We start from the raw sequence: 17,364 nt of genomic DNA, 5'->3' as shown, positions 1-17,364 counted from the left end.
CATCTCCTCCAAGGCCATGGGCATTGTGAACGAGATTTTTGAGCGCATCGCGGGTGAGGTTTCCCGCCTGGCCCATTACAACAAGCGGCACACCATCAGCTCCCGGGAGATCCAGACCGCCGTGCGCCTGCTGCTGCCCGGGGAGCTGGCCAAGCACGCCGTGTCGGAAGGGACAAAGGCGGTGACCAAATACACCAGCTCCAAGTAAAACTCCACGCTGTCCTGAAAGAACAAACCCAAAACACAACGGCTCTTTTAAGAGCTACCCACAATCTCTCTGAAAGAGCTACACAAACTCATCTCTCTTTAGACACAATTTACTGTAATTATTTCCGTAACAAGTGTGTTTGAGAACGTTTGAAGTTCCAGCCGTAGATTTAGTTTTGAATTCTCAGATAAGCACTTTCACTGCCCGGATCAACCTTAGCGTCGCTGTTGTATTTCCCGTCCAGTAAAGTACAAACACGGTCCCTGATCGCTCTTTCCCTTTGATCTCAGACCCATTCACTTGCAGCGCCTTCCGACAAATTAAAAGCTTGTTTTCGAGATGAGACTGATTTCAGTCACCTCAATCTCTGCAAAAACATTTTCATTTTTTTCAATGCCAGTTGGGAGTCAATCCTTTTATTAACCCGAGACTTCCTGCAGTGTAACAACCCAGAATGGGGTTTCTTAGAGACCAGAACGCGGTCAGTTTGAACACTCTGTCCCTCTTCTCTTCTCACAGCAGGACTCCCAGATCTGGTTTCACTCCCGCAGCAGCGCCTGCGCAAAGGATCACTCGATAATCTGAATCCTCACTTTTACAGAGATTGAGCTGGAATGTGTCCCGTTACAGAATCAATGGGGATTTAATCCCACCCGTTAAAGTTCGCTATTGAACCCGGAATTAATCCTGATTGTAACAGCCTGGAATTTGCAAGGGAGAGATGGAAGAAGACAAAAGGAATAAAAAACTGTCCGGAAATCTTTGGCTAATAGTTAATTTATTAACTTAATTCGCTGGGTTAGGAAAATATTGGCGGGCTTTTTGAAATTAAAAATCGTTGGCGGTCTGACTGTTGAGGACAGTTATTTCCACGCACTTGCCATTGGCGGAAAAACAGACTGTGATTGGTCACCGGAAAACACCAATGGAATTCACCACAGAGCGACCAATCACAAGTTTGCTGTCTGCATTCCTCCAGAAGGTAGAAGGGCGGCAGATGTGGGCGGAGTTTATCATTATTTCTTTCAACGAGTGGATTTTGGAAATGTCTGGAAGAGGAAAAACCAGCGGTAAAGCTCGGGCCAAGGCCAAATCCCGCTCATCCCGGGCCGGACTGCAGTTCCCTGTGGGCCGTGTTCACAGGCTCCTGCGAAAGGGCAACTACGCTGAACGTGTGGGTGCCGGAGCTCTGGTCTACATGGCTGCTGTGCTCGAGTATCTGACCGCTGAAATCCTGGAGCTGGCCGGCAACGCGGCCCGCGACAACAAGACCACCCGCATCATCCCCAGACACCTGCAGCTGGCCATCCGCAACGACAAGGAGCTCAACAAGCTGCTGGGAAAGGTGACCATTGCTCAGGGCGGGGTACTGCCTAATATCCAGGCGGTGCTGCTTCCCAAGAAAACCAGCACTGCCAGCTCCAAGAGCAAGTAAAGTGGACAAGATTCAATCTAATAACCCAAAGGCTCTTTTCAGAGCCACCCACTGTATCTGTGAAAGGGCTGCTTACTATTTAGCCATTTTCGGTAAACTGTCTGTCCAGCATGTAGAAATCCAGATCCAGAAACACTGCAGCGGGCTTGCTGTGAGCGAATATTCAGATCAGTGATTCAATATAGATGAGGACTGGCTTCAGAGAAAAACAAAACACACGGAACCCTAACGTGAGCGCAGCACTCAATGAACACGTTGTTAGGAGAGCCGAATATGAACGGATGTTAAGAACCGAGTATAAAGTGAGTGAGCGGCTACCATTCCTTATTGGGACAATAATTCCATAGGGAGAACGATATACACCCTGACCCATACAAACATTCCCTTTTTATTTGGGAGACAGGATCTAACCAGAATTGCAGCTCTGGTTAATTTTTAAATACTTCAAATAGTAACTGAAGCTCCCACCTGTCCCTGCATTAAGAGCTGGTTTTAAAGGTGAGTATCAGACTTCAGGCACCTCGTTCTCTCTCTCGGATCGATCCCGGTATGTGGAGTTGGATCAATTCTCTCTCTCCCGCACAGTCGCAGTGACGCTCCCTTGCTCTCACTCCGGCGCAGGCGCAGTGCCGCTCCTTGCCCTCTCACGCAGGCGCAGTGCCGCTCCTTGCCCACTCACGCAGGCGCAGTGCCGCTCCTTGCCCTCTCACGCAGGCGCAGTGCCGCTCCTTGCCCACTCACGCAGGCGCAGTGCCGCTCCTTGCCCTCACGCAGGCGCAGTGCCGCTCCTTGCCCACCCACGCAGGCGCAGTGCCGCTCCTTGCCCTCCCACGCAGGCGCAGTGCCGCTCCCTTGCCTCTTTCTCCCGCGCAGGCGCAGTGCCGCTCCCTTGCCCGCAGGCGCAGTGCCGCTACCTTTCTCGCTCCCTCCGGCGCAGGCGCAGTGCCGCTCCCGTTCTCTCTCCCTCCGGCGCAGGCGCAGTGCCGCTCCCGTTCTCTCTCTCGCTCGCTCGCTCTCTCTCTCCCTCTCTCTCTCTCTCTCTCTCTCTCCCTCCCGCGCATGCGCAGTGCCGCTCCCTTTCTCTCTCTCTCTCCCGAGCAGGCGCAGTGCCGCTCCCCTGCTGATCCTGGGTTTGCTGTGTGCTGGGCCGGGCGGCGCCGGCCGTTCAGAAACAGGCTGGTTGCCCGGATTACCGGGCCCGCTCTGTGACTGAGGGAACTCGGCCCGACAGCGGCTGCTCAGCCCCGAGTTTAGATCACAGCGAGGGAGGCTCACAGGGTCACCGCTCCGGTTAGTAACTCCGCACAGAAAATGGCGCATTTCCGTCCAGAGCAGTGAGAATGGGGGAGTCTCAGGAAGCCGGAAATTCACAGTGAGTAAAATCTCCAAACCAAACACACAGCCCCGCAACTGGGGATCTGAGGAAAATCTCCAAACTAAACACACAGCCCCGCAGCTGGGGATCTGAGGAAAATCCCCAAACTAAACACACAGCCCCGCAACTGGGGATCTGAGGAAAATCTCCAAACTAAACACACAGCCCGGCAACTGGGGATCTGAGCAAAATCTCCAAACTGAACACACAGCACGGCAACTGGGGATCTGAGCAAAATCTCCAAACTAAACACACAGCCCCGCAACTGGGGGTCTGAGGAAAATCTCCAAACTAAACACACAGCCCCGCAACTGGGGATCTGAGGAAAATCTCCAAACTAAACACACAGCCCCGCAACTGGGGATCTGAGCAAAATCTCCAAACTAAACACACAGCCCGGCAACTGGGGATCTGAGCAAAATCTCCAAACTGAACACACAGCCCGGCAACTGGGGATCTGAGCAAAATCTCCAAACTAAACACACAGCCCCGCAACTGGGGGTCTGAGGAAAATCTCCAAACTAAACACACAGCCCTGCAACTGGGGATCTGAGGAAAATCTCCAAACTAAACACACAGCCCCGCAACTGGGGATCTGAGGAAAATCTCCAAACTAAACACACAGCCCCGCAACTGGGGATCTGAGCAAAATCTCCAAACTAAACACACAGCCCGGCAACTGGGGATCTGAGCAAAATCTCCAAACTGAACACACAGCCCGGCAACTGGGGATCTGAGCAAAATCTCCAAACTAAACACACAGCCCCGCAACTGGGGATCTGAGGAAAATCTCCAAACTAAACACACAGCCCCGCAACTGGGGATCTGAGGAAAATCTCCAAACTAAACACACAGCCCCGCAACTGGGGATCTGAGCAAAATCTCCAAACTAAACACACAGCCCCGCAACTGGGGATCTGAGGAAAATCTCCAAACTAAACACACAGCCCCGCAACTGGGGATCTGAGGAAAATCTCCAAACCAAACACACAGCCCGGCAACTGGGGATCTGAGCAAAATCTCCAAACTGAACACACAGCCCCGCAACTGGGGATCTGAGGAAAGGCACAAAATCAAACAAATACTCGGCCTTGAAATTGAATTATTAGTAAGCAGATTGAAAGTCTACATTACATTATTTCACGTTTTCAATATTGTTCTTATTTTCTGCTTTGCCACAATTAGATGTCCCGGTGAGAGATGGTGTGATTGAGGAAGGTGCTCAGCTCGAAGTAAACAGGGATTGTAGACTGTGGAACGACAGCAGGTGAACCAGCACAGGATTGTGAGAGCACCAACCGGAGAGAACCCTTCCGATTCAAAGAGCTTCCAGAGATCGACTGTGGAACAAGGTAAGAGAAAGTCCCATTGACTCAGATACACACTGGTCCTGGTGATGGACTGGGGAGAAAGGTCAGAGAGAGTCCCATTGACTCAGATACACTCTGGTCCTGGAGATGGACTGGGGAGAAAGGTCAGAGAGAGTCCCATTGACTCAGATACACACTGGTCCTGGAGATGGACTGGGGAGAAAGGTCAGAGAGAGTCCCATTGACTCCGATACACACTGGTCCTGGAGATGGACTGGGGAGAAAGGTCAGAGAGAGTCCCATTGACTCAGATACACACTGGTCCTGGAGATAGACTGGGGAGAAAGGTCAGAGAGAGTCCCATTGACTCAGATACACACTGGTCCTGGAGATGGACTGGGGAGAAAGGTCAGAGAGTCCCATTGACTCAGATACACACTGGTCCTGGAGATGGAATTGGGAGAAAGGTCAGAGAGAGTCCCATTGACTCAGATACACACTGGTCCTGGAGATGGACTGGGGAGAAAGGTCAGAGAGAGTCCCATTGACTCCGATACACACTGGTCCTGGAGATAGACTGGGGAGAAAGGTCAGAGAGAGTCCCATTGACTCCGATACACACTGGTCCTGGAGATAGACTGGGGAGAAAGGTCAGAGAGAGTCCCATTGACTCCGATACACACTGGTCCTGGAGATAGACTGGGGAGAAAGGTCAGAGGGAGTCCCATTGACTCAGATACACACTGGTCCTGGAGATGGACTGGGGAGAAGGTCAGCGAGAGTCCCATTGACTCAGATACACACTGGTCCTGGAGATGGACTGGGGAGAAAGGTCAGAGAGAGTCCCATTGACTCCGATACACACTGGTCCTGGAGATAGACTGGGGAGAAAGGTCAGAGAGAGTCCCATTGACTCCGATACACACTGGTCCTGGAGATAGACTGGGGAGAAAGGTCAGAGGGAGTCCCATTGACTCCGATACACACTGGTCCTGGAGATGGACCGGGAAGAAAGGTCAGAGAGAGTCCCAATGACTCAGATACACACTGGTCCTGGAGATGGACCGGGGAGAATGGTCAGAGAGAGTCCCATTGACTCAGATACACACTGGTCCTGGAGATGGACTGGGGAGAAAGGTCAGAGAGAGTCCCATTGACTCAGATACACACTGGTCCTGGAGATGGACTGGGGAGAAAGGTCAGAGAGAGTCCCATTGACTCAGATACACACTGGTCCTGGAGATGGACTGGGGAGAAAGGTCAGAGAGAGTCCCATTGACTCAGATACACACTGGTCCTGGGGATGGACTGGGGAGAATGGTCAGAGAGAGTCCCATTGACTCAGATACACACTGGTCCTGGAGATGGACTGGGGTGAAAGGTCAGAGAGAGTCCCGTTGACTCAGATACACACTGGTCCTGGAGATGGACTGGGGAGAATGGTCAGAGAGAGTCCCATTGACTCAGATACACACTGGTCCTGGAGATGGACTGGGGTGAAAGGTCAGAGAGAGTCCCGTTGACTCAGATACACACTGGTCCTGGAGATGGACTGGGGAGAATGGTCAGAGAGAGTCCCATTGACTCAGATACACACTGGTCCTGGAGATGGACTGGGGTGAAAGGTCAGAGAGAGTCCCGTTGACTCAGATACACACTGGTCCTGGAGATGGACCGGGGAGAAAGGTCAGAGAGAGTCCCATTGACTCAGATACACACTGGTCCTGGAGATGGACTGGGGAGAAAGATCAGAGAGAGTCCCATTGACTCAGATACACACCGGTCCTGGAGATGGACTGGGGAGAAAGGTCAGAGAGAGTCCCATTGACTCAGATACACACTGGTCCTGGAGATGGACTGGGGAGATAGGTCAGAGAGAGTCCCATTGACTCAGATACACACTGGTCCTGGAGATGGACGCTCCCGCACTCGCCCCCTGACCCTCCCGCACTCGCCCCCTGACCCTCCCGCACTCGCCCCCTGACCCTCCCGCACTCGCCCCCTGACCCTCCCGCACTCGCCCTGATGGGGCTCTTCTCAAGTACACCATGCGGTGCAATAAAACACCCCCAGAATCAAGGCCCTGCTCCTGGGGAAGGTGATCAGGCCCCAGGAACCAGTACAAGTGAATAAAGTCAGGGTCAAGGCCCTGCTCCTGGGGAAGGTGATCAGGCCCCAGGAACCAGTACAAGTGAAGCGACTCCTTCTGCCGGAGACTTATTAAACGTGAATACGCCAAGAGTTGACCAAAAATCAGGTTAGTAATATTAATCAAGGAGTCAATTTCTGCTATAAGGAGGGATGATACCTTAGCAGGTTCCTCTAATGAGGCCATATGGGTAGAACTTAAAAACAAAAAGGGGGCAAGCACTTTGCTGGGCGTGTACTATAGGCCCCCATACAGTAAGGGGGAGATAGAGGAACAGATATGTCGGCAAATCTCAGAGGTGTAGAAATAATAGGGTAGTAATTGTTGGGGATTTCAACTTCCCCAATATTAACTGGGATAGTCAGTGTGAAAGGCTTAGAGGGTGTGGAATTCTTAAAGTGCATCCAGGAGAGCTTTTTCAGCCAACATGTAGAAAGTCCTACAAGAGAGGGGCGGTACTGGACCTAATTCGAGGGAATGTAGCAGGGCACGTGGTAGAAGGGTTAGTAGGAGAGCATTTTGGTGACAGTGACCATAATTCGGTGAGATTTAAAGTAGTTATGGAAAAGGACAAAGATGGACCGGAAATAAAGGATCTAAATTGGGGGAAGGCCAATTTTTAATATGATAAGGCAGGATCTGGCCAAAGTGGACTGGGATCAACTACTTGTAGGAAAATCCACATCAGAGCAGTGGGAGTCTTTCAGAAAGAAAATAGAGAGAGTACAATGGCAACATGTTCCCGTAAAGGTCAAGGGTGGGACCAACAAGCCCAGGGAACCCTGGATGTCAAGGGACATACAAGAATGGTTTAGGAAAAAAAGGGAGGCTTTTGGCAGATACAAAGGACTAAAAACAGTGGAAGCCCTGGAGGAGTATAGAAAGTGCAGGGGGGTACTTAAAAAAGAAATTAGGAGAACGAAGAGGGGTCGTGAAAAAACACTGGCAGGCAAAATAAAGGAAAATCCCAAGGTGTGTTATTAGTATATTAAGGGCAAGAGGAAAACCAGGGAAAGAATAGAGCCCATTAGGGACCAAAGTGGCAATCTGTGTGTAGAGCCAGAAGATGTAGGTGAGGTTTTTAATTAATATTTTGCATCTGTGTTCACTATGGAGAAGGACGATGCAGGCATAGAAATCAGGCAGGGGGATTGTGATATACTTGAACGAATTAGTATTGAGAGGGAGGAGGTACTAGTGGTTTTAGCATGCTTAAAAGTCGATAAACCCCCAGGCCCAGACGAGATGTATCCCAGCCTGCTGTGTGAGGCAAGGGAGGAGATTGCAGGGGCTCTGACACAAATTTTCAGAACCTCTCTGGCCACAGGGGAGGTGCCAGAGGACTGGAGAACAGCTAACGTAGTACCATTATTCAGGAAGGGTAGTAGGGATAAACCAGGGAATTACTGGCCAGTGAGCCTAACATCAGTGGTAGGGAAATTATTGGAAAAAATTCTGAGGGACAGAATTAGTCTCCACTTGGAGAGGCAAGGATTAATCAAGGATAGTCAGCATGGCTTTGTCAGGGGGAGATCATGTCTAACCAATTTGATTGAATTTTTCGATGGGGGTGACTAGGTGTGTGGATGAGGGTAGTCCAGTTGATGTAGTCTACATGGACTTCAGTAAGGCTTTTGACAAAGTCCCACATGGGAGACTAGTCAAGAAGGTAAGAGCCCATGGGATCCAGGGCAATTTGGCACATTGGATCCAAAATTGTCTTAGTGGCAGGAGGCAGAGGGTGATGGTCGAAGGTTGTTTTTGTGACTGGAAGCCTGTGTCCAGTGGTGTACCGCAGGGATCGGTGCTGGGTCCTTTGCTGCTTGTAGTGTACATTAATGATTTAGATATGAATGTAGGAGGTATGATCAGTAAGTTCGCTGATGACACGAAAATTGGTGGAGTGGTAAATAGCGAGGAGGGAAGCCTCAGGCTACAGGAGAATATAGACGGGTTGGTTAGATGGGCAGCACAGTGGCAAATGGAATTTAACCCTGAAAAGTGTGAGGTGATGCATTTTGGGAGGACTAACAAGGCAAGGGAATACACAATGAATGGTAGAACCCTAGGAAGGACAGAGGATCAGAGGGACCTTGGTGTGCATGTACACAGATCCCTGAAGGCAGCAGGATAGCTAGATAGGGTGGTTAAGAAGGCATTTGGGATACTTATATTCTATGCCTCGGCTAATGAAGGAAAGAGCAGGGAGGTTATGATGGAGCTGTACAAAACGCTAGTTAGGCCACAGCTGGAATACTGTGTGCAGTTCTGGTCGCCACACTATAGGAAGGATGTGATTGCTTTAGAGAGGGTGCAGAGGAGATTCACCAGGATGTTACCTGGGCTGGAGCGCTTCAGCTATGAAGAGAGACTGGACAGGCTGGGGTTGTTTTCCTTGGAGCAGAGAAGGCTGAAGGGGGACCTGATTGAGGTGTACAAAATTATGAGGGGCATAGATAGGGTAGATAGAAAGGAACTTTTCCCCTTAGTAGAGGGTTCAATAACCAGGGGGCATAGTTTCAAGGTAGGGGCAGGAGGTTTAGAGGGGATTTGAGGAAAAGCTTTTTCACCCAGAGGGTGGTTGGAATCTGGAACTCACTGCCTGAAAGGGTGGTAGAGGCAGGAACCCTCACAACATTCAAGAAGCATTTGGATGAGCACTTGAAACGCCATAGCATACAAGGCTACGGACCAAGTGCTGGAAAATGGGATTAGAATAGACAGGGCTTGATGGCCGGCACGGACACGATGGGCCGAAGGGCCCCTTTCTGTGCTGTATAAATCTGTGACTCTATGGTAGCACTCTTGCCTCTGAGGCATAAGGTTGTGGGTTCAAGTCCCACTCCAGAGACTTGAGCACAAAAATCCAGGCTGACACTCCAGTGCAGTACTGAGGCACTGTCAGAGGTGGCGTCTTTCGGATGAGACATTAAACTGAGGCCCTGTCTGCTCTCTCAGGTGGATGTAAAAGATCCCATGACACTATTTTGAGAAAGAAAGACTTGCATTTATATAGTGCTTTCATGACCAGCAGACATCTTGAAGTGCTTTACAGCCAATGAAGTACTTTTGAGGTGTAGTCACTGTTGTAATGTGGGAAAGAGCAGGGGAAATATCCCCGGTGTCCTAGCCAATGCTCATCCCTCAATCAATGTAACAAAAGGATAATAGCAAAATACTGCGGATGCTGGAAATCTGAAATAACAACAGGAAATGCTGGAACCACTCAACGGGCCAGGCAACATCCGTAGAGAGAGAAACAGAGTTAACAAAAAGATAGATTATCTGGTCAATATCACATTGCAGTTTGTGGGAGCTTGCTGTGTGCTAATTGACTTCTGTGTTTCCTACAACAGTGACTACACTTCAAACAGTACTTCATTGACTGTAAAGCGCTTTGGGATGTCCAGTGGTGGTGAAGGCGCTATAGAAATGCAAGTGTTTCTTTCTTCATTGGTCTCACCGGTGACCTCTTCTGGCTGATGGTTGATTGACAGACAATAGTCCGCGCATGCGCAGAGGGAGCGGCGGTTTGGACCGAGTCCGGCGCAGCGACCCCTCCCGGTCACCAAGGGCAACAACTGCTCATGCCCAGAGGAGACCAACCCCCCTCCCCCACTCGGAGCTGTGCCTGCACGGTCGGATCCTGCCGGACGGAGTCGGCGCGGGCCATTCCGGGGAAAGGCCTTGGTGTTGGTTCCAGAGTCGCGATCGGTGATGCAAAGTGAGTTTTCTCCACTCCGATTGGGTGGAGAATCGCGTGTGGTGGGGGGGCGGAGGGGTGGATCGGGAGAGAACAAGGAGAAATAGAAAAACCTGAGAGTCCACGAGGCCCTGGATCGAGCAGCGTCAGTTGGACAGAGCACGTGATCTCCTCGGGGACACGTGACCCAGCCCAGGGCCTGATTGACGGGAGCTTCGGACCAACAGGGAGCGAGCGGGCGGGGCTGGAGGAGCTAGCCGGCGGCGGGTCCTCCAACCAATCGGGGAGCCCGAGGGGTGGGACTAGCGCCGGCTGATTGTCTGATCCGCAGGGCAGCAAGTTTCTCCAGTCCCTTGTGTGATGAAATATATGTCTTCATCAGCCCCTGTGTTTTACCTGCATTGTATTGTGTGTACCGGCCCCTTTTCCCCTATTGTGTGTATTGGCTCCGCCCCTGTCTTTTGTCATATAAAGGTCTCAAGAGCTGTATGAGTCATTCTGCCAGACGAATCCGATGTGGAATGACGTGCAATGTTCTTAGCGATTAAAAGCCTTCAGTTGAATCCTTTAACTTCTTGTCTTTGAGTTACTGATGGCACATCACCTTGTTCAGGGCCCGGGGCCAGGGGAGGCTGTGGGCCTTTATTCCCCTCATTGGACACAAGGCTCTTTGGCTCACAACACACTGGCTCAGGTTTTAATAGAGACTTTTTAAATTCATCAATAAAAGCAGATAAACCTCGTGCTTCTGTGGAACAAACTTTCTAATATTTTATAGAATCATAGAATGGTTACAGCACAGAAGGAGGCCATTCGGCCCGTCGAGCCCGTGCCGGCAACTCTGCAAGACCACTTCAGCGAGTCCCACTCCCCGCTCTTTCCCCGTAACCCTGCACATTTCTTTACTTCAGGCACTTATCCAATTCCCTTTTGAAAGCCGTGATTGAATCTGCCTCCACCACCCTTTCAGGCAGTGTATTCCAGATCCTAACCACTCGCTGAGTAAAAAAGTTTTCCCTCATGTCGTCTTTGGTTCTTCTGCCAATCACCTTAAATCTGTGTCCTCTGGTTCTCGACCCTTCCGCCAATGGGAACAGTTTCTCTCTATACTCTGTCCAGAATCCTCATGATTTTGAACACCTCTTTCAAATCTCATCTCAACCTTCTCTGCTCTAAGGAGAACCACCCCAGCTTCTCCAGTCTATCAATGTAACTGAAGTCCCTCATCCCTGGAACCACTCTTGTCAATCGTTTCTGCACCCTCTCTAAGGCCTTCACATCCTTCGTAAAGTGTAGTGCCCAGAATTGGACACAATACTCCAGTTGAGGCCGAACCAGTGTTTTATAAAGGTTCATCATAACTTCCTTGCTTTTGTACTCTATACCTCTATTCATGAAGCCCAGGTTCCCGTAGGCTTTTTTAACCACTTTCTCAACCTGCCCTGCCACCTTCAATGATTTGTGCACACATACCCCCAGGTCTCTCTGTTCATGCACACACTTTAGGATTGTACCCTTTAGTTTATATTGCCTCTCCTCATTCTTCCTATCAAAATATATCAGTTCGCACTTTTCTGCATTAAATTTAATCTCCCATGTGTCCACCCATTCCACCAGCCTGTCTATGTCCCCTTGAAGTCTATCACTATCCTCCTCACTGTTCACTATACTTCCAAGTTTTGTGTCATCTGCATATTTTGAAACTGTGCCCTGTACACCCAAGTCAAAGTCATTAATATATATCAAGAAAAGCAGTGGTCCTAGTACCGACCCCTGGGGAACACCACTGTGTACCTTCCTCCAGTCTGAAAAACAACCGTCCACCACTACTCTCTGTTTCCTGTCACTTTGCCAATTTTGTATCTATGCTGCCACTGTCCCTATTATTCCATGGGCTTCAACTTTGCTGGTAAGCCTATTATGTGGCTTTTTGTCGAACGCCTTTTGGAAATCCATGTACACCACGTTAACCACATTGCCCTCATCAACCCTCTCTGTTACCTCATCAAAAAGCTCAATCAGAATCAGAGCGGCCGGGCCCCAGCACCAGGAAACCCAGGGTGCAGCGCCTCCCCCATCCAAGCCGCCGCTTCCCGGTTTCTTCAACTGGTTCCACCAATTCCGACTCGGGAGAAAGGACAGGAGCCAGGCTCCCAGAATGGCCCGCGACCCCGAGGAGCATGCGCACTCTCAGCGGAGACATCATCGCGTTGGATAGAGCGGTTTCTGGGGCGCGGGGAATTGTGGGTGCTGCGGCCACCATTAGTCAGCGGCTGTGGGGAAGAGTTTTATTGCAGGTGATGGCAGGTAGGTCCCTGGCCGCCTGTGTAGGTCTTTTTGTTGCTTCAGTTTGAGCTGGAGTGGAGATGGAGGAGAAGCTGCTGGGTTTAACCCCCAGTACTTCTGAGCCCAGGAGGACCCAACAATTTCCAATGTGTGACAGTCAAGGGAGGTGGATTCTGGGGGAGATTAAGTTGTTACACAGACACTGTCCCTGCAATGTAAGAGTATTGTTTTAGGAACAAGTATTTCTGTAGAGGCTTTTAATCCAGTTTACATATACAGATTTGTTTTAATTCATTCTTGGGATGTGGGCGTCGCTCGCAAGACCAGAATATGTTGCCAATCCCCATCTTCCCGTTGAGGTGGTGATAGTGGGCCACCTTTTTTTATTCATTGATGGGATGTGGGCGTCGCTGGCTGGCTAGGCCTGCATTTAGTGCCCATCCCTAATTGCCCTTGAGATGGTGGTGAGCCGCCTTCTTGAACCGCTGCAGTCCATGTGGTGAAGGTACTCCCACAGTGCTGTTGTGTAAGGAGTTCCAGGATTTTCACCCAGTGATGATGTAGCAACGGCGATATATGTCCAAGTCAGGATGGTGTGTCACCGGGAGAACTTGGAGGTGGTGATGTTCCCATGCACCTTCTGCCTTTGTCCTTCTAGGTGCTGGAGGTTGCGGGTTTTGGAGGTTTTGTCAAAGTTCTGGTCGAGTTGCAGATGTATAAAGTCCATCTCCTTCGCCCCCTCCCACTCCCACCTCTCTCTCTCTCTCCTCCCATAGAGGCCAGAGGCCCAGACCAGGTGGCAGATTCCCTTCACTGAAGGACATTAGTGAACCAGTGGGATTTTATGACAATCCGGCAGCTTTCATGGTCACTTTTTTTCTAGTGCCAGCCCCACAAACAACCAGATTCATTGAGCTCAATTTCACAACCTGCCTCTTTAGTGGGTTCTCTCTCACGCTCCATTTTAAATTCATTTTACAGGGTATTAGAAGGGGAGGATTTGCAGACAGGAAACTCAAACCAAACATCACGTCAAGATCTGACAGTCACTCGATTCATCAGGAACTGAATATCATCGGCCTTTGAATATGGAAGCAAAAAGCACCGTTCACATCGGGGAGAGGCCGTTCACCTGCTCCGAGTGTGGGAAGGGATTCACTAATTCATCCCGCCTGCTGAGACACCAGCGAGTTCACACTGATGAGAGACCTTTTAACTGCTCGGACTGTGGGAAGTGCTTTAAAAGTTCCGGGGCACTGATACACCATCAACGTGTTCACACTGGGGAGAGACCGTTCAGGTGCTCACACTGCGGGACTGGGTTTAGGCAGTCATCTGACCTCACTGTACACCTGCGCACTCACACTGGGGAGAGGCCGTTCACCTGCTCCGTGTGTGGGAAGGGATTCACTCGCTCATCCCACCTGCTGACACACCAGCGAGTTCACACTGGGGAGAGGCCGTTCACCTGCTCCGTGTGTGGAAAGGGATTCGCTCGCTCATCCACCCTGCTGATACACCAGTGAGTTCACACTGATGAGAGACCTTTTAAATGCTCGGACTGTGGGAAGTGCTATAAAGTGTCCGGGGAACTGATACGCCATCAACGTGTCCACACTGACGAGAGACCGTTCAGGTGCTCTCACTGCGGGACTGGGTTCAGGCGATCATCTGACCTCACTGTACACCTGTGCACTCACACTGGGGAGAGGCCGTTCACGTGCTCTCACTGCGGGACTGGGTTTAGGCAGTCATCTGAGCTCACTATACACCAGCGCACTCACACTGGGGAGCGGCCGTTCACCTGCTCTGTGTGTGGGAAGGGATTCACTCGCTCATCCCACCTGCTGACACACCAGCGCACTCACACTGTGGAGAGGCCGTTCACCTGCTCTGAGTGTGGGAAGGGATTCACTGAGTCATCCCACCTGCTGACACACCAGCGAGTTCACACTGGGGAGAGGCCGTTCACCTGCTCTGAGTGTGGGAAGGGATTCACTCAGTCATCCACCCTGCTGACACACCAGCGAGTTCACACTGGGGAGAGGCCATTCACCTGCCCTGAGTGTGGGAAGGGATTCACTCAGTCATCCCACCTGCTGAGACACCAGCGAGTTCACACTGGGGAGAGGCCGTTCACCTGCCCCGAGTGTGGGAAGGGATTCACTCAGTCATCCAACCTACTGACACACCAGCGAGTTCACAAGTGACTGCAGAGGTTGGATTCTGTTGTTGTTGCTGCTGTTAATCACATCCAGGACTGAACCATGTTCATTCTGACAGGTGGGGATTGTTTCTGCTGATGTTAATAAGTCCGGGAACTGGGCTGGAGTTTAATATTCTGGATAGATGTCAAATAAATCAGCTTTGTGTTAAACACATTGTTGCAGATTTTCTTCTTTCCCACCTGAGTGTTTAGCATCACGTGGCTGGAGCTCAGAAAGGACAATCTGGGGGAGGATCGTACGGTGGGAACAGAACTCCAGCCTGGACACAGTCCTTCAGGGCCACACTGAGAGGGGCAAACGGCACTTTGGTCTTTCTCGTCTCTCTTCACTGACAGAAAAGTTGCCGTGCGGGTTAATCTCGAGGCGTGTGAGAAATGTGTCCCAGCTGCTCTCTGCCATGGTTTAGAGCTCCTAGACACGGAACTGGAGGCTCCTTTACGAATGTAGCCCAGTGCTTTTTATTTAATGGCCTTATTAACCTGTGTTGCTACTTTTAGTGATTTGTGTATCTGTATCCCTGGATCCCTCTGCTCCTCCAGCCCATTTAGACTATTAGGGGGAAATTCGGTGGCGCCCCCTTTGGGTCGCTAATGTCACCGGGGCTAATTTTAGCGCCCTGAAAAAGTTAGCGCCCCTGCGCATTAAATTCAGTGGTAGCGCCCCAGGCAGGAGGCGGGGTGGTAATGGAAGCGCTCCCTTCCCTCTTGAGGTGCTACCAGTGAATTTCACGGTGCTTTGTGTAACATCGCCATACCCGTCGGCACATAGCACCATGTCATAGCAGACCTCCCTCCCTGATTAAAGTGGAGGGGCATGGCACTGCGCACACCGGGGCCCTGCTGGACCACCGGGGAGCGGGGTGTTGGATCAAGAGGAGCGCCAGGCTGAGAGATCGTGGCCGGCACCCTGAAGAATAAAGGGGAAACATAGAAGATAGGAGCAGGAGTCGGCCATTCGGCCCTTTGAGCCTGCTCCGCCATTCAATGAGATCATGGCTGATCATCCAAATTCAGTACCCTGTCCCTGCCTTCTCCCCATATCCCTTGATCCCTTTAGCCTTAAGAAATATATCCAACTCTTTTTGAATATATTTAATGAACTGGCCTCCACCGCCCTCTGTGGCAGAGAATTCCACAGGTTCACCACTCTCTGGGTGAAGAAATTCCTCCTGATTTCAGTCCTAAATGGCTTACCCCTTATCCTTAGACTATGACCCCTGGTTCTGGACTCCCCGGCAATCATAAAAATCCTTCCTGCATCTACTCTGTCCAGACCTGACAGAATTTTATAGGTTTCGATGAGATCCCCTCTCATTCTTCTAAACTCCAGTGAGTATAATCCCAATCGACACAATATCTCCTCATACGTCATTCCTGCCATCCCAGGTATCAGCCTTGTGAATCTTCGCTGCACTCCTTCCATGGCAAGAACGTCCTTCCTCAGGTAAGGCGACCAAAACTGCACACAATACTGAAGGTGCGGTCTCACCAAGGCCCTGTACAACTGTAGCAAGACATCCTTGTTCCTGTACTCGAACCCTCTTGCTACGAAGACCAACATACCATTTGCCTTCTTAACTGCCTGCTGCACCTGCATGCTTACCTTCAGCGACTGGTGCACAAGAACACCCAGGTCTCTTTGCACTTCCCCTTCTCCCAATCTATTGCCATTCAAATAATAATCTGCCTTCCTGTTTTTGCCACCAAAGTGGATAACCTCACATTTATCCACATTATAGTGCATTTGCCATGTTTCTGCCCAATCACCCAATCTGTCCAAATCGCACTGGAGTTTCATGACATCCTCCTCACAGCTTACCCTCCCACTCAGCTTTGTGTCATCTGCAAATTTGGAGATATTACATCCAATTCCCCCGTCCAGATCATTAATACATATTGTGAACAGCTGGGGTCCTAGGACCGATCCTTGCAGTACCCCACTAGTCACTGCCTGCCACTCGGAAAACGACCCGTTTATTCCAACTCTTTGCTTTCTGTCCGCCAACCAGTTCTCTATCCAGGTCAATACCTTGCCCCCAATCCCATGTGCCTCAATTTTGCACGCTAATCTCTTATGTGGGACCTTATCGAAAGCCTTCTGAAAGTCCAAATACACCACATCCACTGGTTCTCCCTTATCTATTTTACCAGTTACATCCTCAAAAAATTCCAGTAGATTAGTCAAGCACGATTTACCTTTTGAAAATCCATGTTGACTTTGTCCGATCCTGTCACTGCTTTCCAAGTGCTCTGCCATTACATCTTTTATAATAATAGATTCTAGCATTTTCCCCACTACCGATGTCAGGCTTACCGGTCTATAATTCCCCGCTTTTTCTCTACCACCTTTTTTGAAGCATTAGCTACCCTCCAACCCATGGGTACTGTTCCAGAGTCTATCGAGTTCTGGAAGATGACCAGCAATGCATCTACTATTTCTAGGTCCACTTCCTTAAGTACCCTGGGATGTAGATTATCAGGCCCTGGGGATTTATCTGCTTTCAGTCCCATCAATTTTCCTAACTCCATTTCCCTACAAATACTGATTTCTTTCAGTTCCACCCTTTCATCAGGCCCTATGTCCCCCGGCATCTCTGGGAGGTTATTTGTGTCCTCCTTTGTGAAGACAGAACCAAAGTATGAATTTAGTTGGTCTGCCATTTCTTTGTTT

The 17,364-nt window shown here is 50.3% G+C and overlaps 1 protein-coding gene, 1 long non-coding RNA gene and 1 pseudogene across 3 annotated transcripts in view; all 3 read left to right on the top strand.

Moving 5' to 3' along the window:
- The window catches only part of LOC147083944 (uncharacterized), an 88,501-nt pseudogene extending 73,634 nt beyond the window's left edge, over positions 1 to 14,867 (top strand). Inside the window, exon 4 of the transcript XR_015075946.1 lies at positions 13,513 to 14,867. The product of XR_015075946.1 is annotated as an uncharacterized LOC147083944 (transcript). The remainder of the gene's footprint in view (positions 1 to 13,512) is intronic.
- On the top strand, positions 628 to 2,084 carry LOC147083946 (histone H2A type 2-C-like). Its single transcript, XM_085980029.1, has one exon. The coding sequence runs from the start codon at positions 1,134 to 1,136 to the stop codon at positions 1,641 to 1,643; it is 510 nt and encodes a 169-aa protein (XP_085836155.1). The 5' UTR covers positions 628 to 1,133; the 3' UTR covers positions 1,644 to 2,084.
- Positions 2,742 to 10,793, top strand: LOC147083945 (uncharacterized). The gene is made up of 3 exons (XR_015075948.1): positions 2,742 to 3,015; positions 4,204 to 4,370; positions 9,834 to 10,793. It is a non-coding gene; the product is annotated as an uncharacterized LOC147083945 (long non-coding RNA).
- Positions 14,868 to 17,364: the final 2,497 nt, after the last annotated feature.

The sequence above is a fragment of the Somniosus microcephalus genome, unplaced genomic scaffold, assembly GCF_052327205.1.
Source record: "Somniosus microcephalus isolate GS21.2 unplaced genomic scaffold, FLI_Smic_1.0 scaffold13, whole genome shotgun sequence".
NCBI classification, from domain to species: domain Eukaryota; kingdom Metazoa; phylum Chordata; class Chondrichthyes; order Squaliformes; family Somniosidae; genus Somniosus; species Somniosus microcephalus.
The sequence above is the reverse complement of the archived record's forward strand: the minus strand, read 5'-3'. Positions and strand labels throughout refer to the sequence as shown.